The sequence below is a fragment of the Phyllostomus hastatus genome, unplaced genomic scaffold (genome assembly GCF_019186645.2).
Source record: "Phyllostomus hastatus isolate PE091 unplaced genomic scaffold, TTU_PhHast_1.1 phas_contig_40, whole genome shotgun sequence".
NCBI lineage: Eukaryota > Metazoa > Chordata > Mammalia > Chiroptera > Phyllostomidae > Phyllostomus > Phyllostomus hastatus.
In genome coordinates, this window is record NW_025333872.1 from 5199931 (window position 1) to 5227064 (window position 27134).

The 27134-nt window shown below is 38.9% G+C and overlaps 1 protein-coding gene across 6 annotated transcripts; it reads left to right on the forward strand.

Annotated features, from left to right (window-relative positions):
* The first annotated feature begins 155 nt into the window (after positions 1-155).
* Positions 156-26493, forward strand: NFYA (nuclear transcription factor Y subunit alpha). 6 transcript variants are annotated; one of them, XM_045843258.1, is made up of 10 exons: positions 156-314; positions 6569-6716; positions 8267-8350; positions 11128-11274; positions 15158-15289; positions 15487-15592; positions 16926-17092; positions 18240-18413; positions 19216-19317; positions 23685-26493. In XM_045843258.1, exons 2-10 carry the CDS (start codon positions 6642-6644, stop codon positions 23736-23738), a joined length of 1041 nt encoding a protein of 346 aa, XP_045699214.1. In that variant the 5' UTR covers positions 156-314; positions 6569-6641; the 3' UTR covers positions 23739-26493. The 6 variants fall into 6 exon arrangements, with proteins under 6 accessions (XP_045699214.1, XP_045699212.1, XP_045699215.1 ...); XM_045843256.1 differs by having other exon boundaries at positions 157-314; positions 8267-8353; XM_045843259.1 differs by having other exon boundaries at positions 157-314; positions 8267-8353; positions 16944-17092.
* The last annotated feature ends 641 nt before the right edge of the window (positions 26494-27134 follow it).

A 27134-nucleotide genomic window follows, 5' to 3' on the forward strand; every position in this document is an offset into this window, starting at 1 on the left:
CCTGCGTATTCCTTCCGTCGGGAGTGCTAGCTAATCAAGGCAGTGGGCGTGACTTCACCGGACGCCTGCGCAGTGCTCATCCAACGGGAGTGGGGCAAGCCCAGAGCGGGGGTGGGGGGGATTAGGGGGCGTGGTCGCAGAGACGCCTGCGCGGAGGCGGTTGGAGGGAGGCCCGATTCCCCTTTGTTCAGGTTCGCCATTTTGCGAGGCAGCGGCAGTGGCGGCGGCAGCGGCGGCTGGAGCCTCTGATTGGGTTTCGGAGTCCGGTACTGGAGCCAATCAGCGCGGGCAGCGAACCGGGGGAGCGAGGCACGGTGAGTGTGAGGAGCCAATATCCAGCGGCCCAGAGCCGGCCCCAGCGCCCCGATTGGCGGGTCTCGCTGACCACTCAGGAGAGGCCCAGATGCCCGTCGAGCCCGGGGAGTCGAGCTGAGCTTAGCCGAGTGGGGTGGCAGGCGGCCCGGCCTGAGAGCTTGCGAGCTCCGCGGGGCACTCCCGACCAAGGCCTGTAGGGGGCTGCTCCGCGCGGGAATGGCGTCCCCCGGGGCAGGCACCTTGGGGTCCAGATTCCTACAGGGTGCTAGTGCCAATTGGGGATGTGTCCCGGTTCCTCCGGCCCTTAGACCAAGGTTCTCAGGCTTCAGGCTCGGGAATGATTGGCCTGCCTGCCACGAATACCCCTACACTCAGGTACACACACGCGCCCCCCTCGGTAGTTTCCTCCTGGTCGTTCCAGCCTCGTGTTTAAGCCCAAAAATCTACCCTTGCATTCTCCATGCTCCGACCCTCGGAACGGGAAACCTCCCCCGCGGGGGGGGGGCCGCGTCCCCCAGCCCTCCGTGAGCACTGTCGGTCTGTCCACAGCCCTCCTGGGTCTGCAGGGAGGCCTGGAAAAGATGCGCTCCTCGGCCACAGGGCCCCTAGTGCAGTGAGGAGGGGAATGGCCCGTCCCCGCTTCCGCGCTTTGCTGGGCCGTCCCTGCAGTCTCCCTGGAGGGGGAATTGGGAGTGAGCCACTGTGCCCACTCCCCCTTGCTCCGCCGGCCCCTTCCTTACATCAGGCTCAGCCCGGGTTCCCGGGCCGGCGCCGTTACCACCCCCTTTTGGCTCGTCATTTCCTCTCCTCCCCGCCCAGCTTGCCAGGCAGAACCGCACACCTCAGTCTTGGAATCCAAGCAGGCGGTCTCCCCTTTCTTGCCCGGTCGCTAAGTCCAGTCCACTCGTGCTTGGAATCTCACTCTTAGAAGCTTGCAAGGTTTTGCCGATCCTTTTCCTGGAAGCTGCACGACTTGCTTTTTCGTGTTGTTCTATCCATTGCTTATCTTGTGAACTCTCCCTCCCTTGAGAAAGTACAATTCGTTTTTCTTTCACCTGTCTGTGTTAACTTTGAACGTGGCAAGCTTGATTCATTGGCTCAGTTCACAACTGTTTCTTGGTTTATATTTTTCTAGTACACTTTCTAATTCCATATTAACTTTTTTATTGTGAGGTCTTCCTTAGGGTAATAAGAAATCTGTTGACAACCAGGTATAGAGCAGTTAGCATGTACCAGGCCATCAATCTATGTGACGGGGAGGGAGTGGATGGATGTAAATAAGAACCTTCCCTGCCTGGGGGAGATTGACAGGTGAACAACTAATCAATACCTAATGGTTAGTGCTATAATGGGGCCAAGTTCAGTTTTGTGAAATATGGTACTGATACATGAACTACCAACAGCCCGGTGGAAGGCTTAATAATGCAGCCATGCTTATTTGATTGACATCAGGATGATAGGATTTCCTTTTAACAGGAAAGAACTTTGCTTAGAGATAGGAACTCGGACAGAGGCACCAGATTGTGCTGTGTCTGTGAGGGGGAAGATAGAACAAAGGCAGTGGGCAGTAGGGGTAAGAGTTTAGGCTGGACAGCCTAGTTGATAAAAGCACTTGTACATCTTAAAGAATATTTTGTAAGGTTTGAAAAACAAGTTTCTGACTGGTGGGGTTTTTGTTGGGAGAGAAAGGGAGATGTCCCTAGGACTTGAAAATTTTTTACTTAGCGGACTCTTTGGAGCATACCTTTGCCTTTCTTCCCTCTCAGATGTGCATCTTTATTTTTCTCTCCTAAACTCTAAGGGTGCCCGTGAGACTTGAAACAGGCAGCCTCTCATCCCGCATTTACCCCCTGAATCTGTCTCCAAGGCCCCCTTTTTTCTGACTTTGCAGTGAGCTAACAGCAGCCCAGCATGACTTGCTTCTTTCCTATAATATTTCTAGGGAGCCAAAGCAGAGCACCACCCAGTCTCTCTCCTGATGCTTCTTCTGCCACAAGCCCGCCCTTTGTCCTTCACTGTCCCAAGCTTTAACAAACATACTCTCAAAATAAAAAATAGTGACAAAAAAATAAAGTCTTTACCTATGTGAAACATCTAGTGCAGTCCCTAGCATATGGAGTAGGTCTTGAGTGTATATGGTGCCTGTGTTTCTAATCACATTTATTAAGGTCATACAACTGGTAGGTTTCAGTAAACTCCTAATCCAGTGTTCTTCAATTCTTACTATCCACATTTATAGACGGGGCAAACACTTTTGCTAGACTTTCTAAAAGACAGTTATAGTCTGGTTACTTGTTTGCCAAACACCTAGAGCTCCCACCTGTCTGCAGAAGAACTTTGCTTGGAATTTTGAAACAGGCGTCCAGCCTCTTACCTTTCACTTGACATATGGGGTTTTTTAGTCTGCTATTCATATGCTGAAATATTTGTGCCTTATTTTTTAATCTTGATTGATTTTTAAAGAAAGAAACCATCAATTTGTTGTCCCAATTATTTATGCATTCATTTATTGATTCTCGTATGTACCCTGACTGGGGATCAAACCCAACACACTGATGTACCAGGATAACATGCTGACCAACTGAGCTACCCAACCAGGGCCTGTGTCCTTGTTTCTATGCCGGTTCTTCATTGGAAGTACTCCACCCCCTCACTCATCTTCACATATAAATCTTTCTTGCCACCTTTTCCTAAAGACTTCCTTGATTTACCTATTCCTAGCTGGAAGAAATCTCTTCTCCAGATTTCCTTCTTTCTTTGTTTTTCATAAGTTCCAGTATAGATTTTTACTTCTTTACTAAACTCAAAGACTCTGAAGTCAGGATCTTTGTCAGATTTCTAAAGGTATTTCTAAAACCTTTAGAACCATGTCTGGAACATGGCACATCATTAGTGGAGAAAAGGAGCAAATTAGGAACGCTAATCCAGAAACCCCTTAGACAGCGAGGAAGCTGGACAGCTCTACAGTCTTTAATCAAAGATCAGGACCCATTTGTTAAGTTGGCAACTTAGTGGGCTAATGATGGTGATTTTTTGTAATAAATTGGAAAATGTCAAAGTATATATCTTATAAAAGATAAGTATCATGAAACTTTTGTTTGTTACCTTTTTAATGTTATGTGTATAGTGACTTGTAATAAAATGTGTTTCTTACTATGAATTGTAGTCAAAGAAATTCAAAGGCCACTATTCTAGGCTTTACTTCGTAGTGACTATCAAATATAGTGATTTTAAGGGATTTTCACATGCTTATAGTTGACTTTCTGGAAGTTTTAGCTCTAAAATGTATGTGAGTCCACATAAAATGGATTCCTAGTAATTAGCTACATTTCAGGACCTATGCCTTGAAGTGGAAAGAAGCGAATTTTCCCACTAGCCAGAATAAACACACACTGTGAGGGGAAAAAAGTTCAAAACTTTGAGTTAGAAGCAAGAAGTAGACAGACTAAATCTGGATGACTTTATTTTGTCAGAATCTTGGGCAGAGAAGCACTTCAGGAAAGACAATGTCAGGTTTTATTGCAGTTGTGCTAACTGAAGCTCACGGTAGTAAGAACATAAGGCTTCACTGAAGGCAATCGTGTTACAGCATTCACCATTAGCAGTATCGCGTTCCAGACGGAATCACTTTCACATTAATGTGAGAGAGAACTGCTGCAAGATTGAAGCTGCCTTCTTTTTTTACCCTGCAAAGTGTAGTGGGTTTAAATGTTTTTCATTTGGAACATTTGTGCTATGGGATAAATTAGTTAAAATCTGCATGACTTATATATTAGTAATTCCTATGCTATTTGAGTAAGATAAATTTCTGGAAATTAATGGTCAAGGAAAGAATCTCATTCAGTAAGGGGGTTTGGGGTAGAGGAGGTATTGAAATATAGAAGACGTTCCTTCATGATCCTTGTTTCCAAATCAGCTTTATTGAGATATAATTTAGATACAAAGGGTAATTATTTTTAAGTTTACATTTTGATGAACTTTGACAAATTTATACACCTATGAAATCACCACCACAGTGAAGATCCAAAACATTGCCATCACTCCAGAAAGGTCCAGGGTCTCTATCCCAGTAAACCTCCCACTTTCCCTCTCCTCATCCCGCCCCCCCCCCACCCAAGGGAACAACAATCTACTTTCTGTCTCTAGATTACTATGGTCCTTTCAGAGTTTTGTATAAATGAAATCACATATACTCTTTTGTATCATGACCCTTAGTTCTTTAGTTGTACATATGTATCGTGTATACTGCAGTTAGAGACAAGATGGAATTTGGGGAAGATTTTTTACTTCCCTGGCAGTCACTTAGTCTGGTTGAAAACCTGATTATCTGTCCTGTTCCTGCTATCTCCTGGAGCTATTCAGTCAACCGATTCAGAAGAAACTAACGTAGAGATCAGAGTGTCACTTTGTCAGTGTGTAATGAGAAAGTAACTATTGTAACTATTTACTTGTGTTCCCGATCATGTATGCTGCTTATTGGCTGACCTATATGTAAATCCAAATGAAAACTAGGTATTTGTTTGGTATTTCCATTAGATCAAAGGTAGTGAATTAGAGAACCGTATGACCAGATGCACGATGCTGTGATGACATAGTCATCCTGTCACGTACTTATGACTTATACATCACATACCATTTTAATTGTAAGTGATAAGCTTAATTAATTTTTGTTCAATTTTTTCTTTCAACATTTTAGTTTTAAAAGTTTCAAATCTACGGTAAAGCTAAAATAATTTTATAATAAACATCAGTGTACCCACCACCCAGAGTCTACCATTAACATGGTACAGTAACATACTTGCCTTTTCAGATATCTGTTCATTCTTACACCCATTCATTCATCAATCTATCTTTTTTTTTATTTATTTATTTTCAAGTAAGTTTTCGACATCAGTACACTTACTCCTAAATATTTGGACATGCACTTGAATATATTTTGTCTTCTTTCACACAATATTGAGACACCTTATAAGTGATTAACTTCATTCACCATGTGTGGATTTATGGAGAGGGGTGCCATGCTTTGCTGCTATAATGGCAGCTTAGCTCACATAATTTTATCATTCTAATTTTAGAGTTTATAAAGTTCTAGAGAAAAATTGAGGGAAAATATTTATCTACATTTTGTTTATATACCTGTACCTCCCCCATATTTCCAAGGTGGTTACCCTTACATTTTTTAAATCAAGTCATTATTCAAGGTTCTCAAATATCACTTGGATTTACCTAAATTGTGTCCTTATTTCAGAAAGGAGTATTCAATTGTTCAAGTGTATAAGAATGGTAAATTTGGACATTGACTATTTGATATTAATTTAATAAGTTATTACTATTATCAGTGATCCTGTAGAGACACAATATCATTATGGTAGAATGATAAAGACAAAAGAGTCTTTACTCTTTAGAGATAAATGCTAAAGTATTTGTGGACTTGGTAGGGATAATATGGTGCCTGGGATTTGCTTTAAAGAAATCCAGGGGTGGGTGGAAAGTGGTTGAAATACGTGTGAAACTCGATTGACTGTGGGTTGAGAATGGTTGAAGACGGATGATGATTATGGAGGTTCATTATAATGATCATTACTGTTGTATATATTTGAAAATTGCTATAAAAAAGTTAAAATTATACAATAAAGGGTGGCATATTATTAAGCATTCAAATTCAAGACTGAGAAAACTAGTTCTTTTTAGAGAAAATTATAGCCATTTAAAATGTTTCATTATATTTAATCTGTAGATAATTATTATCAGCATTAGTATATGGCAATTCCTTTTTATTTCTAGCTCTGGATTAAAATGCAGATCCTAAATCTATGCTAGTGCTTTCTTTCTTAGCTCCACTTAATGGAGATTTTGGTAAACAAAATAAACATTTGGCTTCAGATTGAATAATTTACTTACTAAATAATAAACCCTGGAGTTTTAAATTGCTTACTGTAGTAGGGAACTAGAGTAACATGTGGCAGGCAACAAATATGTGTTATAAATTAAACTGTTCTCTAAAGACATGTGCAGACTTAAAAATCTGTTAAGTGAGCCTTGCAACAAAGTGACATCACAACATAATGAGTATTTCTAAGGTGCAAGTGTTGCTCTTGTAGTATTGAAAGGTTAGGTTGCCAGTGAAGTGACTAAAAGCATTTTTAAAACATGAGAAATAGCAAAGTACAATGATAAATTATCAAGGTTAACCATTTGGCAAGGCCTTTATTGATAAATCCCACTCTTGTTATTTTCTCAACATTTCTAATAGGAGTGCATCTCACAGTCTTCTATACTCTCCGGAGTGAAGCTCACTGTGTACCAGATTTCAACTTGGAGGGACCATGGAGCAGTATACAACAAACAGCAACAGTTCAACAGAGCAGATTGTTGTACAGGCTGGACAGATTCAGCAGCAGGTATGAAAGTAAGATTGCTTTAAATATGACAGCAGTGGAGCTGATAACAGCACTACTCAATTGGGATATTATTTGAGAGGTACCAGATCTTATAAATAATGGGCCTGATGATTTGTGCTGAAGTGCTTTTTGAAGACTGAATTTGTGAGTTCTCTCCCGTTTTCTGTGTTCAGAACTTTGCATCCAGTTCATGACTACTGAGAATTTGCTCTTCATAGGAGCCTGGTTTAATAGTAAATTGCCCTTTTGATCTTTTTAAAAGTCAAAACACTTAGTCTGTTTCAGATGGAAATTGGGAGTTTTTGTTTTTTTCTGGATTCAATTTGGTTGTTTCCCTTCTTGATCAAGCTAGTGTGTGATCTAGTAAGGCTTTGGCCACAGTATACAAACCAAGATAGTCAGCTTCTAAGAAATTCACTGTTCTTTGATTTGATCCAACACAGGCTTACTCTGAAAAGTTCTACTTTACCATAAGGATGATATTTAGACAGCCACTCTTCTGGATAAGCACACATTAGAAAGGAATTCTCTGCTGCTGGTTTACTACTAATTAAATGGGTTGCTTTCTTAATTTATGCAGAGCTTACATTTTCTGGTGCTTATATCTGATTTTAGTGAAACTCCTCTTGTTTTTCTCCCTCGAATAAAATAAATTGTTAGGTATCAATTTAATCTTAGGCCAAGATTGGGAATATTTTGTTTCTAAAATGGAATTCAGATAATATAGAAAAGTAGTTAGCAGGGAGGTCAAAGGAAGTTTGGATGGTGAGTTGTCTAATCTAATGATCAAGGGAAGGAGTTACTCTTGATAAAGAGAGTAATTAAACTCCTTTGCTGACTTTCCTTCTGTATACCTGCTGTGGCTCTGGCAGCTTCCTTCAACTACCCTCTTTGTAAAGGGGATTCCACAAAGGGCCCTCCATTCACACCAATGCCCTGGTGGGTGAATTATTGGCCTGTTAGAACTTACCATTACAGGACATAAAAATTAGGTTGGAAATTGCTTCTAAGGTAGTCCAACTAAGTATAAGTAATCTTAGGTTTGGGACATGGAAGCAGTGACCTCATGAAAATGATTTTGGTTCACAGTGATTGCTTTGTTCTTCCTTTCTAGTGATTGCATTTGAGACCCAGAAATTCTTTATTGTAGCTTCAAAGCTGTTAAAACCTTTGTTCTTGTGAACTCATTTAAAGGAATAAAAAGAGCATTAAAATAACTTTGTAGGCAAAAGGACCAAATGCCTATTTCTAGAGGGAAGGTCTGCATTAAAAAATTTGTGTTAATGATGACAACTGTTTTTGACCTTTTTGAGTTGTGGAAGTGTGTTTTGAATTTCACTCTGGGGACAAATATCTTTATCTAGTATCTTTAATCCTATTACCTCCTACAAAACAGCTTCAGGTAGGGAGTCTGTACAATTTGAAAGTCCTGTGTAGGGTGGGGCTATTGAAAGAAACTCCCTCTACTATAAGAGGTAAGGCGATCTCCTGTCTTGAAGCATACATTTCCTTCCTGACACATTTCAAGCTCTTCCTGTTCCTGTTCTCAGCAGCAGGGTGGTGTCACTGCTGTCCAGTTGCAGACTGAGGCCCAGGTGGCATCCGCCTCAGGCCAGCAAGTCCAGACCCTCCAGGTAGTGGTGCCCTCTCTGATTCTCTGTAAGCACTGCATGAACTTTTCCTTTCCTCATGTCTGGTGCTGTTCGTGGTAGGCTCTCAAGGAGGAATGGCAAAGTCAGCTGCATGTCTTTGATGCTAACTTGTCTTTGAGGCTTATAACATGCCAATTTTCTAACGTTTCATGCCAAGTCATGTAGTGATTCTAGTATGAATTTTCTGGAAACAGCATTTGGCTAGGTGTTTCTTTGGGAATGCCTTGGAAAGAATTGTTACAAGTGATGTTAGAATTTACTTAGAGCCCAAACTGCATCAAATTGCATGGTGAACTTTCATGGATATAATAGTAGAGAAGAAAATACATGCATATTAGCTAAGCTAGATTGTGCTTCATTTCACTAAAAGGACAAGTCAGCTGCAAAATAATCATTATACTTGGCAAGTTTTATCTAATGACTAAATCCTGTTAATCTCCTAACTGCTGCCTTTTACTGTTCCTTGGGGAGAAGATGACCTGTCTTTATTAGATCTTCAAAGATTATACTGTCCCTCCAGGTTGGACGCAAGTGGGGTCTGCTTTCCATAGGTCTTAGGTGTTAGAGCCACTATTAAGAATTCTTACTTAAACAAGGCAGTCCCCTAACATTATGTTGTCCAAGTTAAATATCTTAAATTGGGCTGATATTTCGACCAGGTCCTACATAAATTTAGGGGTAGAAGCATTAGTCTCTTCTTTGTCTCCAGGTTACTTTTACTAAAATTACCTTATATTTTTGAGAAACTGACAAGACTTGAGTGCTTTATATTTTTTCCCTCCATTTAAAGGAAATGTTTCAAAGTCAGATATAGAATGTAAAACCGGCATCTCACTTGATTACTACTACTGCTAAACATTCTGTAGTTAACTACCCCTTATTGTAATTGTTTTACTTTACCTTTTGGGCCCACCCCCACATCTGCCACCCATCCTGTGTACTGATGATATACAGCCAATTGTGAACATAAATTAGCTGAAAGAACCTGAACTTGTAAGTTCTCCCTACCTATATTTGTATCTCAGAGTTCAGCAGCTTGTAATTCATGTTTTTCATGCTTGCTTCACCTTATTGATATATAAAATATTGTCATTAACCACTTGTGGAATGGGAATGTAACATGCTCTTAACTGTATGGCTTTTTGTTTGATGCATGTGTCTTTGTAATCATTTATATGTTGTAAATTCAGTGGGTTCCTTGGAGTCTCAAATGGTTTATTATGTGCACTTACAGCATGTCAACAAGGGGAGCAGTTGTGATGAATAGCCCGAAAATTATTAATAGTTGTGCCCTAAAACTTGTATTCCCTACCTATGTAGATTTTTATTTAAAAGAAATGGAAATACTCTATGGAAATAATGGAAACCATTCCTTAAGGGTCTTATTATTTTGGAGAATTTTAAGTAGTCCTTTCAGTTATTCATGCAATAAATATTCTGGAAAAAATCTTTCCTGATAGAGCACATGCAGACATTGGTGTAGCAAAGGGCATTTAATTTGGGGTGGAGAAGTAAGGGAAGGAGAAAGCATGAGAATTGGATTGTAAAATCCTTAATACTGAAGTGGAATTCCTCAAGGAATGGCTTAACAAAAGCTAAGAGTTTGAATATTTCCAAAGATTCTGGTACACTTCAGAGGAGCTCCTTGATTGATCTTGTGATTAACTTTATTTGAACATTCTTTTACTAGCATTAAGAATGAGTATTTTTGTCTTATAAATTATTTTTGTAATGTTACAAGTAATTTCTCAAAACAAAGATAGAACCTGAAACTGAAAGTTTTTGACTTTTAGCTATTCTGTTGAACATTCCATTTCACTTTTAAAATGGCCTGGGGCGGGGGGGTGGCTTCTAGAAAGCATTCTGTTAGTTATTAGGTATTTTTATATTGGGACTCAAGGTGTTACAGAGCACTTACAATGTTCTGGCTTCTAGAGTATTCTGTTTATGGGAACTTGAAAGTTGGGGGGTTTTTTGTTTTTTTTTTTGTATATTTGAGTGCTCTAATTTCCATATTTGTCATTGCTTCTATTAAAGTTAAAATAACTGCAGGCATTGCAAGGTTCAGTGTGGAGAATTCCACCAGATACTGCAAACTGACCAGAAAATATTTCTCGACAGTTTTTACTAGTGGGCTCCTTAAACAACCACCAGACTAGAATTCCCAGTGTAAGGTGAAGAGGGCAAAGGATGTACATTTCACTTATTCTTGAGAAGCTGGGGAGAAAGGGTCTTCTGCATAAGATTCTAGAGCAGCTTGCTACCCTGCCTCCTGGAGTCATTGCTGGATACAGTTTGATTTATTCCCTTCAGGTTATTTAGAATTTGTACTTAACTATCATCACCACCATCACCTACCTTTCTCATTGCCTCCTCTTCAGCACTTACTAGAGACCATTGCTGGATATTAGTCTAAAAAGGCAAATAGTCTTGACATTTTTATTAAATGCTTCTTGTGGATTTAGCCTGTATTTAGTGGTAAATGCCTTACATGTATAGAGACTTACAAAGACTAGTTGTACTCCATTACATCTGACTTTAAAGCATTCAATTTGGCCTTCAGTCAAACATACCGTAGATGCTTGAAGAAGAATGAATTTGAGGACAAGGACTTGAGACTTATTATCTTAGGATCTCCTACCTTTTTCCCCTACCCCTTAGCAAGGCAGCAAAATAGTTCCAGTGATTGTCTTTTAACATTTGTAAAACCCATTTTGTGTCTTATGTTATTTCATTGTTCTTATTTTATTTCTTTCCAGGTCCAGGGGCAGCCATTAATGGTACAGGTCAGTGGAGGCCAGTTAATCACATCAACTGGCCAACCCATCATGGTCCAGGCTGTCCCTAGTGGACAAGGTCAAACCATCATGCAAGTACCTGTATCTGGGACACAGGGTTTACAGCAGGTGAGTCGTATGAAAAAGCGTTTAGACAGAACATTAGTATAGAGGTTTTTAAAGAATAATTTATTACAAACTGTTTGACAGTTGGTACTGTTGCATTTAATTGCTTCCTACCTTCTATTTGCATTTAGTTGATATTCCACCTGTATTGTACTCCGATAAAGCAAGACTAGACAGAAATTGTAGTCTGGTAAGGACTACGTTAGGCATGATTTTGAATCAATGTAAAGAGTATAAAAAGATGGGAATCTAGTTTAATGAAAATAATTCACTGGGTCACCTATGTTGGCATTTCTAGTCAGGGAGGAAGGAAATTTACAGTCTGTTTTAGAGGTTCCTGTTTTTGCTCAGAAATGTTACTCTTTTCTTTCCATGTAAATAATAATTGAGTTATCCAGCAAGTAATGAAAAAGAAAATATTTCTGTCCATATCTATCACACACACCTAATACTATATTTGGAGCAAAATTTATAACCTTAAATAGTTAATTTTTTAAAAAAAATGAATGGTATTTCTCATAGGAAGTTAGGAAAAGAAAATGAACAAAAAATAGGTTCATAAATCAAATGTTAAAGTTTTCCATATTCTTTTGTAGTTTTTATGCATACTTTTTTTCAAACTTCTTTATTTTCCATGAAAACTTCAGATACGCAAATAGATAAGTAATACAATTAACTTGCAACGTACTAGCCAAGACTCCAGTAATGTTCACAAATGGAAATTGGATGAAATGTCCCTTGAATATTTTTAATTTATAAATTCTTGCCCCACTCTTCTTCCTCGCAGTTTATTTTTATGCATACTTTTTGAGCCTGGTTGTACCATGCATGTGGTTGTATTTTGTTTTGTTTTCTTAATTTACTGTATTTCCACCTAATTTTTTAAGTAAGTTTATTTATTTTTTAGATTTTATTTATATATCTTTAGAGAGGGGGGAAGAGAGGGAGAGAAACATTGGTGTGGGAGAGATTCATGGATCCATTGCCTCTTGGCATGCCCCCAACTGGGGACCCAACCTGCAACCTAGTTCCCTGACTGGAAATCAAACTGTCAACCCTTTGGTTCACAGGCCAGCACTCAGTCCACTGAGCCACACCAGCCAGGGCGAATTTTCTTATTTTAAATTCCTTCATAATGGTCGATCAATTTGAAGAATCAGAATTTACAACTTAAAAAGTACATTTAAGGTTTTTTCCTTTGTTTTCATTTATGTATTTACTTTTGCTTTTAGAGGTAAGGTTACTGCAAATTTACTTGAGCATGATAGTTTTATTTTTCAGTTGAATTAGTTCTTAGAGCAGTTTCTTTGGAGTGGAGGGATTGTTGGGATAAGGGGTAGGAGAATTTTTAAAGTTGGTGTATTTTTGCCACAGTAGAATTGTGGTTAGGATTAAAAATAGTTTCCACATTTTTCCATGAATGAGTGTATGAGGCTTTAAATATATTTTCAGTATGTGTGCTTTACTCTGTTTTACACTGCTGTTTCATTTCTGTTGTTCCTCTCATTGTCTCCTCTTTGGCCCTCCCTTGTCATGCCTGCCTTTTCACTCTTGAATGGAGACAGTGTGATACAGGGCTTGCAACAGTGTGCTCAAGGTACAGTGACCTGACTTTTCATTCCCAGGTCTGCCATTAGACAAGCTTTTGAATCTTGGCCAAGTCATTTGATGGTCAGTTTTCTCATCTGAAAATGCAGTTTATATCAGGTGATTCCAAGGGTTTATTTCAGCTCTAAATTCTATGAATTTATGGAATTTGATTAATTAATATATGTATGTACTTATTTATTTGACTCTAAGAGTCTCTGACAGGGTGATTTATTATATTCTCCTCCCTCTAAGCAGGACTGTAACTAATCAAGCCATCTTGGTAAAATTGTTTTCTTATAACATATATAAGCCTCTATCTAGGTAAGATTCCATAGCCTTTCTTAGAATACTTAAGATACCCATTTTTTTGTAAGAGGTTGCTTCTCATTATTGTTTTTAATAACCATTTATTTTAGAAGAATACTTTTTAACCTTTTTTATATTGCATTCTCTATTTTAGAATTCTAGTGAGACCGTATGCTCTCTTAGAAAAAGGTGTAGATGTCCAGATACATGGAAAATTTTGCATACAATTTTAGGTGACGATCCCTGGCTTGATATAAACAATGGAACTGGAGTAGAGAGCCAAGAAATAGATTGAAGAATATTGGAAAATAATATAAAATAATAGTGAAGAAGTGGTTTTAGAATGATATACATGTATAACACAGATGGACTTAGAGGGTATTATGCTAAGTGAAATAAGTCAGAGGAGGACAAATATGATTTCAGTTATATGTGGAATCTAAAAAACAGAAAAAGATATAGGTACAGAAAACAAACTGATGGTTGTTAAAAGGAGGGCAGCAGGGAAAGGACAAAAAAGATGAAGAGGGTTGAGAATTACAAACTTGAAGTTATAAAATAAGTCATGGGTATGTCATGTATGGCATAGGAAATACAGTCAGTATCGTGATAACTTTATGGTGACAGATAATGACTAGTTTGATTTGTGGTGATCACTTCATAAGGTACATACTCCTGTCAAATCACTGTGTTATACACCTGAAACTAATATAATGTATATGAACTCTAATTTTTTTCTTTAAAAAAAGAATGATACAGAAGAAGAAAATTAATCTCTACCTCAGACTAGATACAAAACTACTTGTTAGATTGCCCTACCTGGTTGGCTCTGTTGGAGCATTGTCCTATACACCAGAAGGTTGCAGGTTTGATCCCTGGTCAGGGCACATACGTGGGTTGCATATTCAATCCTTGGTCAGGGTACATGTGTGAGGCAGCCAATCGATGTTTCTTTCTCTCTCTGTTTCTCTCTGCCCCTCCTTCCTTCCCTCCCCTAGCTCTACAATCAATAAACATATCATAAGGTGAGAATTAAAAATAATAGTAACAACTTGTTAGTAGATTAAATACCTAAATGTAAGAAAAGCATACTGGGAAACTTTTAGATTCTCATTATAGGAGAATTTTCTTTATGCTGTGGAGTAGAGAAGGGTTTCTTAAAGACACTTTTTTGGAAAACTCATTTAACTGTAGTAGTCCCCTTTATTCGTGGGGGACATGTTCCAGGATCCCTAGAGGATGCGACACACCATGGATAGCACCAAACCCAAATATTGGCAGGAATGGATGAATGTATTATAGTATGATTATTTAATGTGATACTTTTCATCAAGTGAAATGAACGAACTACTTCTATTTCAACTGGCTATATCTTGAAAATAATGTTGACTAGAAAAATAATAAATTATATTTAAAAATAACTTGTAACAAGAAACAATATGGTGCCATTTATATGAAATTTATAAAATATGATCTGGAAGGGGTGTCACCAGCTTTAGTATAGTGATTTAATTTATTTTTTCAACATTTTATTATAAAAAACTTAGACAAAAATGAGAATGGTGTGATGAATCACCATACCCATCTTCAACAGTTACCAATACATAATCAGTCTTTATGGTTTCATCTGCATTTACCTACTTTCTCAAGAATTATTTTGAATATATATCATTTCACCTGTAAGAAATACTTCAGAATGTATTATTAAATAAACATGATTTAAAAAAATAACATGACCGTGTCAGCATTATCATCTTTAAAAAACTGACATTGATGCCTTAATATCATCCAGACAGTAGTCAAAATTCCCCCATTGTTTCATGAGTGGAAAACATGCTAATCTCTCACAAATAAGAGCAGAACAAGACTTCTGCCCCCGCCCCCCAAAGCATTTTCCACTCTATAGAGGAGTTTGGGTAACTAACACTCCAGGGCCAAAAGAGGCCAGTGTCAGCGGAGTACTAATCTTTCTTTTTGTTGTCTTCCACAGATTCAGTTGGTTCCTCCTGGACAGATCCAGATCCAGGGTGGGCAGGCTGTGCAGGTGCAGGGCCAGCAGGGCCAAACGCAGCAGATCATCATCCAGCAGCCCCAGACAGCCGTCACGGCAGGCCAGACTCAGGTGATTCCACTAGCTCTGTGAACACAGGAGTACAGCTGATTTGTAAGGCTCAGACAGCTCAGCCTAGTATTTCACATGTAGTAGAAACGGGGTGGGGGGGGCTATCAAAAATATTTTTTAAGAAAAAGACTACATGGTCTTTTTTGCATGTGATGTCTTAGAATCTGTTAAATTGTGTCATGATTTATTTCCTACAGACACAGCAACAGATTGCTGTCCAGGGGCAGCAGGTAGCACAGACTGCTGAAGGGCAGACTATCGTCTATCAGCCAGTTAATGCTGACGGCACCATTCTCCAGCAAGGTAAGTGTGCCCGTTCATTTCTGTCTACTTTTGGGGGGGCATCTTTTTCATCCCTTGAGCAAATGATACTGCAGAAATTTAGTGATGACCTCTACATGACACATTTTGGAACAAGAAAATAAGACTTCAAGTGTCCATTGATTGTTGGTTCCTTGTCACCAATACATGACCAACATTGATTCCATTTGTAGGAGTCCCTACAGTGGTTGTTAAAAGACTAGTCCTAGGGATTATGTAAGCTTTTAATCCTCTCTGGGAAGAAATATTTTTAAGTAGGAAGATTGGAAATAGGAGTTTCTTTGTTGATAGAGGGAGACATGGATCAGAAGTCAGCTTGACATTTGGCATATCGTTGCTGCTTAGGTGTATTTTTTCAGGGCCACTTCATTCATAGTTTATTCCAAAAAATACTTAACATATGTCTACTATGTATGTAGAACTTTGCTAGGAAAGAAGAGCTTTCTTCTCAAAAGTCTGTAGTCTAATAAAGGAGGCATACAAGTGAACAAACACAGTGCAGAGCCCTGATAGAGGTATGTTCTAGGACCAGGTGATGCATAGAGAAGGGAGAGATGACATATGGCTTGAGGGGGGAATATATTTCAGAGAGAGGAGGAGATGGCCCAAACTGAATTTAAGAGCTTTTGGAAGCATTTGTCATAGTTAAATCTAAAAAGGATGTCTCAGATTCCATGACTAAAGGTTTGACTTGTGATCAAAACTTAGTGATATACAAGATCCAGTGAATGCAGTGACCATGCACTCTCATATGACTCAGAAGAGGGCCTGAACTAGATTGAGCACTGACAGGAGCTCAAGAAAAGAATGGTGAATACCTCTTCAGGTGCTGCTGTTGATAGTTTGGGGACTTGGAATGCTTGATTTAATTTTAAGTTTTAGACCTGCAACTGATTGGTTCATTGTCAATTAGGAGGAATAGTTTGTAAGTTTATAAAATCTTCATCCTAAAGCAGATTCTACATATGTACAAAAACAGTGAGTATAGCTATAGTCAGACTGACCTATGAAAAAAGGGGAGGCCTCCAAACTGCCTCACCACCCATTGAAAACTTACTGAAATGCCCAGGAAAGTATCCACTTTAAGGATAGATTTATTTAGAGCTAGAACCCAGGCAGTTAATAGAATTTCAAAGATTGTGATTACACGGGTTTTATATCGTAAACCAGGCAAAGAGTGAATGAGTGCTTTTTTCCCCCACTTTATGCTGTTTTGTGTGTTTTTCCAGGGTGAATGAGTGTGTGCCAGATAGAAGAGGGACTAACTGTGTTCCCTTCTTTCTGTGTGCCTGTTTGTTGCTTTATTTTCTTAAAGTTACAGTCCCTGTTTCAGGCATGATCACCATCCCAGCAGCCAGTTTGGCAGGAGCACAGATTGTTCAGACAGGAGCCAACACCAATACAACCAGCAGTGGACAAGGGACTGTCACTGTGACACTACCAGTGGCAGGCAATGTGGTCAATTCAGGAGGGATGGTAATGGTAAGAATATTGGTTCTTCAGCTCACTGTTCTCATCTGTAATTTATTTTTCTATGTATCTCTTTGTCTTTGAGAAATTCTTGAACTGGCATTTTGATGTCTGTTATAAAACTTGTTTATAACGTTGACCTCTTGGAACTGAGATTGATCCTTAAGGTACTTTCAGACATTTACTTTTACAATAAACATTATAGCCAACCATAATTTATTCTGAGGACCTGCTGCATGCCAGGCGTTATTCTTAGTGTTGGAGATACAGTAGCCTTTAAACAGATGTAAATGTCTGCTTTTATGTGATCTTATTCAGAATTCAAATAATGAAGGAACAGTTAGATTACTAGTCTTTGGCAATTGGAAAATACATTGTTCCTAGGATGAAACAAGAAATAAACTAAAAATTAGAAAGATTGTATCAGAGAAACGGAAAAGTGTGTGACATAAATATATAGGAAAGATAGGGGAGGAGAGTTGGGTGGTGTGTGTGAAAGATAAATCCTCATCTATCAAAATAGGATGTCAGTACATAGTACCAAAAATGAGTAAGCTAAGAATTGAGTAGTAGAAGCTTACACAGAGGTAAAGGAAACTACTGGAAGAAACAATATAGACACTCAAAGTTATTACAGTTGAGGAGGGAGTGGGGCCAAAGAGACTTGTTTCTTCATATATATAGTACAGTATTTTGTCTTTGAGAAAGTATTTTTCTCAAAGTACAGTATCTTTGAGTACAGTATTTTGTTTTTGTTTGCTTTGAAAAATTAGAATCATATAGTAACTTAATTAAATTATCTGTATAATTATAGACATTGAATAGTACGTAAAAACTTGTACCTATTTTTCTTTGTACTGCTTTATTGTCTTACGATTATTGTTCTGGACATTAGATGGCAGCAGACATTCCTAGAAAATGGAGTCATACATGGACAAGAATTTGGACCAGGCTATATCATTTCTTAGCTCCTGGGTCCCCTATGACAATCATGTGTAATGTTTGTTTAAAATGCATTTAGTATAATTCTTCTCCAGGAAATGCATTTAACTGAGTGCCATGTAAAAGCTACTCTTGGTAGTATTCAGGGATAAAAAAACTGTTTCCTATGTCCATACTTCATGTAACTACTTAATAAACTGGTTTTCTCTTCACACAGATGGTGCCTGGTGCTGGCTCTGTGCCTGCTATTCAAAGGATCCCTCTACCTGGAGCAGAGATGCTTGAAGAAGAGCCTCTCTATGTGAATGCCAAACAGTACCACCGCATACTTAAGAGGAGGCAAGCCCGGGCCAAACTAGAGGCAGAAGGGAAAATTCCAAAGGAAAGAAGGGTAATATAACATTGAGAAGCCTGTAGGAAAAGAATACCAGGGTTCTCCTTTGGGAATTAATTACCTTTTATATGGTTTGTTTCCTTGAGTACCTTCTAAAACAATTAAAGGTAGATAGATAGCTAGTTAGCATTTGCTGTTACTATATGCAGCCGCAAATGTAAAAACAAAATAACACTGGCTTAAACAGATCTTTTATTACAGAAAAAAGGTCCAGAAATAAATTGTCATAGGCTAGTAGCACATTTCCAGTCCTCAAGACCCATTCTCCTATTCTGTTCTATCTAATACTCTTAGTGAGCTCATTGTAGGCCAGGATAGCTGCTTGTGCTCCAGCCTAGGAGCAAATGCAATAAAAAAGGCAGCTCTCTTTCAAGAAAACTTTCAGGAAGCTTTATGTATCTCATTAGCAAATGTTTAATTACATGGCCACACTTACCTGTCAATAAGAGTAGGAACTGAGTGTTTTTACTGAGTAACCATTTGCCCAACTAAAATTTGGTCTGTTAAAGCAAAGGAGAAAGATATGTCTACTGGGAGGAAGGTAGTGATTTCTGTGATATCACTGGGGAGTCTATTATTATTATTATTATATTCATGTAGCATTCACAGTTTCATGGTAGTTATATATGGTTAGCAGCTATCTCATTTTTTTCCAAAGTTTTCTTCATAATTCAAAGTCGTAATTACCCCTGGTGGCTTTGATCACTGCTTTTCTAAACTATTAAATTTGGAATCTTTGTATTAGATAACTATGTTGGTTCCAGCTAGTAGTTAAATGGTTTTATTTCTCTTGTTTTAGAAATACCTGCATGAGTCTCGGCACCGTCATGCCATGGCACGGAAGCGTGGTGAAGGCGGACGATTTTTCTCTCCAAAGGAAAAAGATAGTCCTCATATGCAGGTAAGAAGACTTATACCTTTCATCTTTATTACTTTGTATTTTCTTGGGTGGAAGCCTTGGCACTATCCTCTACTATTTTGACAGTAAGGACTAATCATATTCTCTAAATTGAATGCAACATTGTGTACCTTCAGCTTAAAGCACTAAAGGTCTTCAACCCAGTGGCCTTTTCTCCCCATTTTTGCCAGTTATTAATGTTAATTTTTTTCTTGAAATTTTCACTTGTCTTGATTTTCAAAGAACAATAGCAGCTAACACTTTACTGCCATGTGCCAGTCATTATGTTAAGTACTTTTATAAGCACTTTTTCTCACTGAATCTTTACAGCAACCTCAAGCCCCATGAGTTAAGAATTACCTTTCCACCCTGGCTGGCATAGCTCAGTGGATTGAGTGAGGACTGCGAACCAAAGTGTCGCAGGTTCGATTCCCAGCCAGGGTACATGCCTGGGTTGCAGGCCATAACCCCCAGCAACCGCACATTGATGTTTCTCTCTCTATCTCCCTCCCTTCTCTCTCTAAAAATAAATAAATAAAATCTTTAAAAAAAAAAAGAATTACCTTTCCATTTTAGAGTTGAATCTTAGGTTCAGACAGGTTAAATAGTTTGCCTTAGGTAAAATACTTAGTAAAATGGTACAACTGAAATTTAAACCCAGGCAGTATATGAGGTCTGTCCGGAAAAAGTCCAGCCATTGTTAATACAGTGAGAACAGTTTGTGCGACATTGATGAAACCTGGCAGCCACAGAGAGTGGGCTGGAATGTACACGCATGAACACTGACAACTTCACTGTAGTAGTCAGTGGAGGTGGTAGATGCCATTGAATGAGCATATGTACTGTGTGGCTGTCACATTCAAAATGACTGAGTAGAGCAACAAGTGTGGCACAAACACTTCAATGAATGGTCGAGAATCTCTTGAGTGATCCATGTTCTGGAAGGTTCGCAACAAACAGAACACCTGAGAATACTGAACATGTATGGGCTGCAATCAACAAGGATCAGTGACTGACTGTGTGAGAGCTAGAAGCTGATCTGGGGATTCCAAAAACTGTGTCTGAGATTTTGGCACAGGATCTTGGCATGAAATGTGTCATGGCAAAATTCATTCCACAGCTTCTGCTACCAGAGCAGAGGGAACGTTGTGCCTTAGTTGCTAATGACTTGATTCAAACCACTACCAATGAACCAGATCTCCTCAAGAAGGTCATAACCGGAGATGAATGGTGGGTCTACAGCTATGGTCCAGAAACCAAGGCCAGGTCATCCCAGTGGAAGTCGCCTGGTTCTCCATAGCCAAAGAAGGAAGGTGTGGTAAAGTTTCAGCAAGATCAAGACCATCTTAACTATTGGTATTTTGTTGTTGTCTTTTTTTTTAATTGGGAAGGTATTGTCCATCATGAGTATGCCTCTCCAGGCCAAACGATTAATAGAGTACTACCTCAATGTTTCCCATCAGTTGATAAATGCAGTACAACAAAAATGGCCACAGCTGTGGGCAACTGGTGATTGGCAGCTTTATCACAACAACATGCCCACTTGTGCATCACGTCTTGTACAGAGTTTTTTAACAAAACATCAAATCACCTAGGTGATTCAGCCTCCCTACAAAACAGATTTGGCACTCTGCAACTTCTGGCTTTTCCCAAAATTAAAATCACCTTTAAAGGGAAGAGATTTCAGACCATCGATGAGATTCAGGAAAATACAACAGGGCAGCTGATGGCAATTCCAACAAAGAATTTGCAGAGTGTTTTGAACAGTGGAAGAGACGCTGAGAGAACTATTGAGGTCCTAAGGTCCCTGCTTTGAAGGGGACTAAGACATCATTGTCCTGTGTACAGCATTTCTTGTCTCAGATCTTCTTCAATAAGCATGTTTTTCATATTACATGGCTAGATACTTTCTGGACAGACCTCGTAATTCCAGACCTAATTCTGTAACTATTGTATTATACTGGTTCGTAATCTGATTCCACAGATTTTATTATATTGGCATTTCTGAGTCAATATATCCAAAATAAAACGCTTGATTTTTTTTCTTTTTAATGCCTCATCCCACTCATCTCACAAGTGACATGTCCATCCACCCAGTCACTAAAGCTAGAATTGTCTTGGTTTTGTCTCAAATAAAATTTGAATCAGTTTACCTTTTTCCCTCCCATTGCTGTCAGCCTAGTCTAATCTTCTATCTTTTGGTTCAGTTAGTGTAACAGCTGCCTACTGATCTCTCTTCTTCCATTCTTGTGCCCTGCTTGTCCATTATTCATATTTTAGTGTGATCTTTTTTAAATGTGTATCATATCACGTCACTGTATTGTTTAAACCCCTTCTACTCCTGCCCTTGGCTGCAGTCCTTGACAAACAAGATCTTGCATGATCTAGCTCTGGTTTTATTTTCTCTTCCTCTTGATCTTTATGCTCTTGCTACACTGTTTATTGGTTTCTCTCCTGCCATTAGAACCTTTACCTTTAAAATAGCTGATCTGTAAAGCTTTTCACTCTGCACCTTTTTGCATGGCTTTCTCCTCATTATTTAGGTTTTGGTTTAAATCTGAGAGGCTGTCCCTAGCCCATCCTATCCAGAATAGGTCTTTCCTATCCCATTATTTCCCCTCATCTTCTTTAGAGTGTAATAATAATTGAAGTGTTTTATTTCTATAATTGTGTAGTGGTTGTCTCCTTCACGAGGCTATCAGCTATGTAAAGAGTAGAGGATTGTTTTGCTTTTAGTCTAATGCCCCATCCAAAACAAGCACTCAGTAAATGTTGGTTGAACTAATGGATTCCTCGCATTTACTGACGCTTCATTCTGTATGACTATCACATTGCACCTGCACTATTGTCATATTGGTCTTTGTAAGATAATGCTTTTATAATGATGTCAGGCCCCTGCTCAAGGATGCATGCTGGTTTCTCATTTCTTACTGCATCACATCTCAAACTATTTCTGTGTGACATCTAAGCTATTGCTCTTCATCATGCCTCTCAATAGTCATAGTGGGATTTCTCAGTATCCCCACACATGATCACTGATTCCTTCTATGCTATTAATTCATACCTTCTGTGCTAGTAATTACTATCTGTAGTAATTCCTACTCTCCTTTCTCATTACTTTTTCCTGCAGGATATAGATGTAGAGATGCCAGCTATGGGCATTGTGCTAGGAACTCTCCTAATTCCATGAACTAATAATATGACCTCAGTCAAGTTACTTAGCCTCTTTTAGCCTTAATTCACCTTAAAGTGGGTGCTAATGTTATTTCACAGGAGCGTTGTGGGAATTTCATGCAGTAAGTCACATTAGGCACCTGCTTAGCCTAGTGCATAGTGAGAGCTCAGTAAATGCTATTGTTGTTCTCACTCATTGATCAAGACCATGTTCCAGTCCTACCACCTAAGAAATCTTTCATCTCCTTGGATCATGCCAAATCAGGCTTTAGAGCCTTGGTGTGGAAGAACTGAAGATGGGTTACTATGGACAATTGCAAAAAGATTCCACTGACAAATCCTTGTCTTAACACTGCAAGTTTTAAGTATGAGACAGCAGGCAGAGTTTAGTGGCAGGAATATTGAGTGGGTACCAAGAGATTTAGAAGTTGGTCCTTGCTGGGCTCCTAACTTTTTGACTCTAGTCCTAGTAAATCAGTTTTCCCATCTGGGCATCAGGTTTATCTATAACCTTTAAGCTACACTATAACCTCTTAACAAAGTGAATGTATTAAAGTAACTAAATTCTGATGTCACTTACCTCTGCTAAGTGCTCAGCATTTAAATATGATGATCAGAAAATAATGACACAAAAATACAGCATGATAATAGCTTCTCATGGTCTTCTGCTTAGCTACCTCTAAGAAACCTTAAACATTATGGTAGAGCACAACACAGGTGTGCTATCCACTCCAGAGTGTTTAGTAATGGAGTGCCAGGCCACATTTTTAATCCTTTTAAGAGTAAGGTTGCCGTGGCTAGAGTGGCCCAGTGAATTGAGTGCTGGCCTGTGAACCAAAGGGTCACTGGTTTGATTCCCAGTTGGGGCACATGCCTGGGTTTGCAGGCCAGGTTCCCAGCAGGGGTCTTGTGAGAAGCAACTACACATTGATGTTTTTCTCCCTCTCTTCCTCCTTCCCTTCTCTCTCTCTAAAAATAAATAAATAAAATCTTAAAAAAAAAAAGAATAAGGTTTATTATCTCTTTGGTTCCTAAAGGAGCTGCATTTTAATCCATGTATTCAGACTTGTATGTAGGCCTTTGGTTTACTTGGTAAAACTGTGTCTATGCCCTTGGTGATAAAGTGGTGATAGCCTCAAGTTCCTGTTGCTTTTGTAAAGGATTTTTCCTCATTATTATGCTTTCTTTGTCTCTAGGATCCAAACCAAGCAGATGAAGAAGCAATGACACAGATCATCCGAGTGTCCTAACCCCAGGCCACGTGATGGGCCTGATTAAGGTCATGTTCCTCACCGTTGTTCCAGGAAATTGATCAGTTCTTCCAATGGGACACTGATGATCACATTCTGCCCTTTTTATGGGAGAGAAACCCACTTAGTTTTTAATAAGTGGCTCAGTATTATAATTGCAGCAATGTCTGGCAAATTGAAGTGGCAAGCCTTTCTCACCCCTTCAGTCAGGACTTGTTTTAGACTGTTGATGACATTGACATTTCATGGATTAGGATGATGCAAGGGACTCATGCCAGCCCAGCAGTACCACACACAGCACTTAAGTTGACTGGTGAAGCCAGCCAACTATCTCAGCAGAGGAGAATAACCTTCTCAAGCTAAACTGAATTCAGGGAAGCTGGAGCCCACTCCCTCCCATGGAATCTAAACACCATCCATCCCTCTGGTGAGGGATCTCAGGCTAAGTAAATGGACACTTTGTATTCAGAGATGACTTCCAGGCGAGGAAGCTCCATCTCATAATATGGAAATAATAAATTCTGAGATACATTCATCTAATCTGTGGTAATAATAAGAATTTCTGTCTGCCCAGATGATAGGTTGGTATTTTTGGACTCCAGCCAAGAAAAAGCTAATTCTGGGGATAGAATGATAAAAAAATCAAGCACTAAAAGTAATAATTGCTGAATCTTTTTTAGCTTTGACCAGTTGTTGTCTTCTTGTCCATCTGTTGACAGGTCATCTGGACCATAGTTCCTACTCTAGCTACTTTTAAGACAATTTAGAAGGTATTGGAACTCAAAACTTCCTTTCCTAACTAAGTAGAGAACAAAACAATAACATCTTGTGTGCTGAAGTGCTGAAGACAATGGTTGTAACTCCTAAGCAGAGAGACAAACTAGAGATTTTTCAATCATAGGCTTGGTGACAGCATTTGGAAAACAAGGGTTTGTGTGTGTTTCAGTCTAGAGGAAGAGAGTAGTATATATACCCATGTGTTGTCATTTGGTGTGATTTTTCAGTGGATGGATGCCTGGGATGGATTCATTAAGATGAAGAGAATAATTTACATTGACACTATAGCATTTTACTAAGAACAGAAAGGGAGAACTATGAGATTTTGTCCTTGACAATTTCTGGAAAGCACTATTCAGTCAAGCTGTTCTGGGTGTTCACCAGGTTACCTGCTAGAGCTTGAGGTGGATGTTGACTTCAGTCCTGCAGCACTTTGTGCTGGCCCCAGAAAACAGACATTCTCATTCTTCCCATGGCAGCTGACTCTTTGGTTCCAGTTTTTATTTGTTCGCCCCCCACCCCCTTCACAGGCCTTGTGCAGGAAGGTTTTCACATTGCATCCACACATCCTGGGGACAGGTTACATACTGGAAATAGAGATGCCTGCAGTATAAGAAACTGGGCCACAATTTCTGTGATGAGTTATGTGCCTCGCTTCTTTTCTAGACATTATACCCTGATAGAAATAAGATGTTTCAGAAGAGTTTTTGCCTACTCTGGAAACAAAGACGGAAAACTTAATTCTTTTGAGGAATATTTGGGTTTGATTTAAATACCAAGAGTAAAGATTGGCTTTTCTATTTTACTCTATATTAAGAGAAAAGATAAATTTAACTCTAAAGAAACCATCACAAAGGGAAATTATTCTAATGGTAGCAAAGAGGTACAGAGCTATGCAAAGGAAGCAGGAAGTGAAGTATTTCTGGTTTCTGGAATCACATTATCTCTTGGCTTCCAGTGGGGGTTGGGGACATGATTCTTTAGTAGGCTCACTAGAAATTTCTGGCTCTTTATATGAGTTTCGGATGTTAACTTAGTCAGTAAGCCCCAGATTTTTCAGATGATAGATTACTAGCAACAATATGGAATTTGCTCACTGGTGTAGCTCAGTGGATTGAGTGGGGGCTGCAAACCAAGGGGTTGCCAGTTCGTTCCCCAGTGAGGGCACATGCCTGGGTTGCAGGACAGGTCCCCAGTAGGGGGAGGTCAAAAGGCAACCACACATTGTTTCTTTTTCCCTTCCCTTCTTTTTAAAAAAATAAAATAGTAAAAAAAAAAAAAAACAATGGAGAATTTATATACTTTGGTTTGTTTAGGAATCTTTAAGAGGCAGAGTTCAGAAGGAAATTCCTCGGATTTAATTTCTAGTACTTAGGCCAGTAGCAATTCTAAAATGCTATTTATTTGTGTTTGTAAGTTTGTACATAGTGATGCCAACTTCAATGTTGCAGAATTACTTTTTTATACATTTGAGTTTAAAATCAAATGCTTCAGTTATTATTTTGTCATTGCATTTCAGCTAACTCTTGGCCCTTTTATTGTGGTCAATTTAGTGCACCATAATATCCCATGTAGTGGGGGGTTGAGCTTTGGGTTTTTTCTTTATTTGTTGCTACAAGTTCTTATATTCATTTGTCCTTGTGACTGTAGTGATGACTTCTAGATGCAGAAAGAGTGAATGGATGCGTGAATAATTGGTTTAATGAATAGTTATTCCACTTCTTGAGTGCTTTTTTTTCCCCAGGATAATTGTAAATGGATATATTTTCATTGTACTGGTACATTGAACATGTCAGTGTCTATACCACTGGACCAACATTTTATGGCTATTGAGTGCCTGATGATAATGTCTTGCTTTTCCTTTGGGACTCCAATTATATATCTTTTACCCTCAGCGGTAGGGGGACTACAGGTGATTTGATCATTGATGTCATTGCAATTGTTATTTTTTTAAATAAATTTATTAAAATACTAAAAAGTTAATTTGAATTTTGAGAAGTCTACATCCCCTGGGTTTTAGTTGTTTATAATGTTGAAATTGTGATCTCTGTAGACATGAACTCTGTGTAGTGTCAAACTTGCAGTACCCAGACCCTAGTTATCTTGCCTCTTAATCTCTTCCTTTCTGTTGGGCCCTCCCACCCGACTAACAAAGTATTTTCTGCCACCTGTGGGCTCATCATATATTTGGTCTTACTATGGGAAGTGTTCATCAAAATGCAAAGTAATTCCTTTAGTAAAATTAGCCCACCAAAATGGCATTGACTTACTAGGTGGTGTATACCTACAGACAGTGAAGATCAAGTTTTTAGATTTTTTATTTCTTCCTGAATCTGAGGAACAAGCTGGCAACCTAAAGTGTGCCGATATACAAAAGTCAGAACCAGAAATTGAGAGAAAACCAGCCACATGGCGCCCTCGCATAAGGAACCCAATAGACCTGTCCTGGCAGACAACAGAAACAAGAAATTGTACCCTAACAACTGAAACGGACTTAAGATAAAATAGCCTTAGTCTAACTGTTAAATTTAAAGACCATCCTGAGTTTAGCCAGTTGCAAGTAGAATTTGTCCTTAGAAATTCAGAGATGACCCGTTTCTACCCACGATACGGCACAAA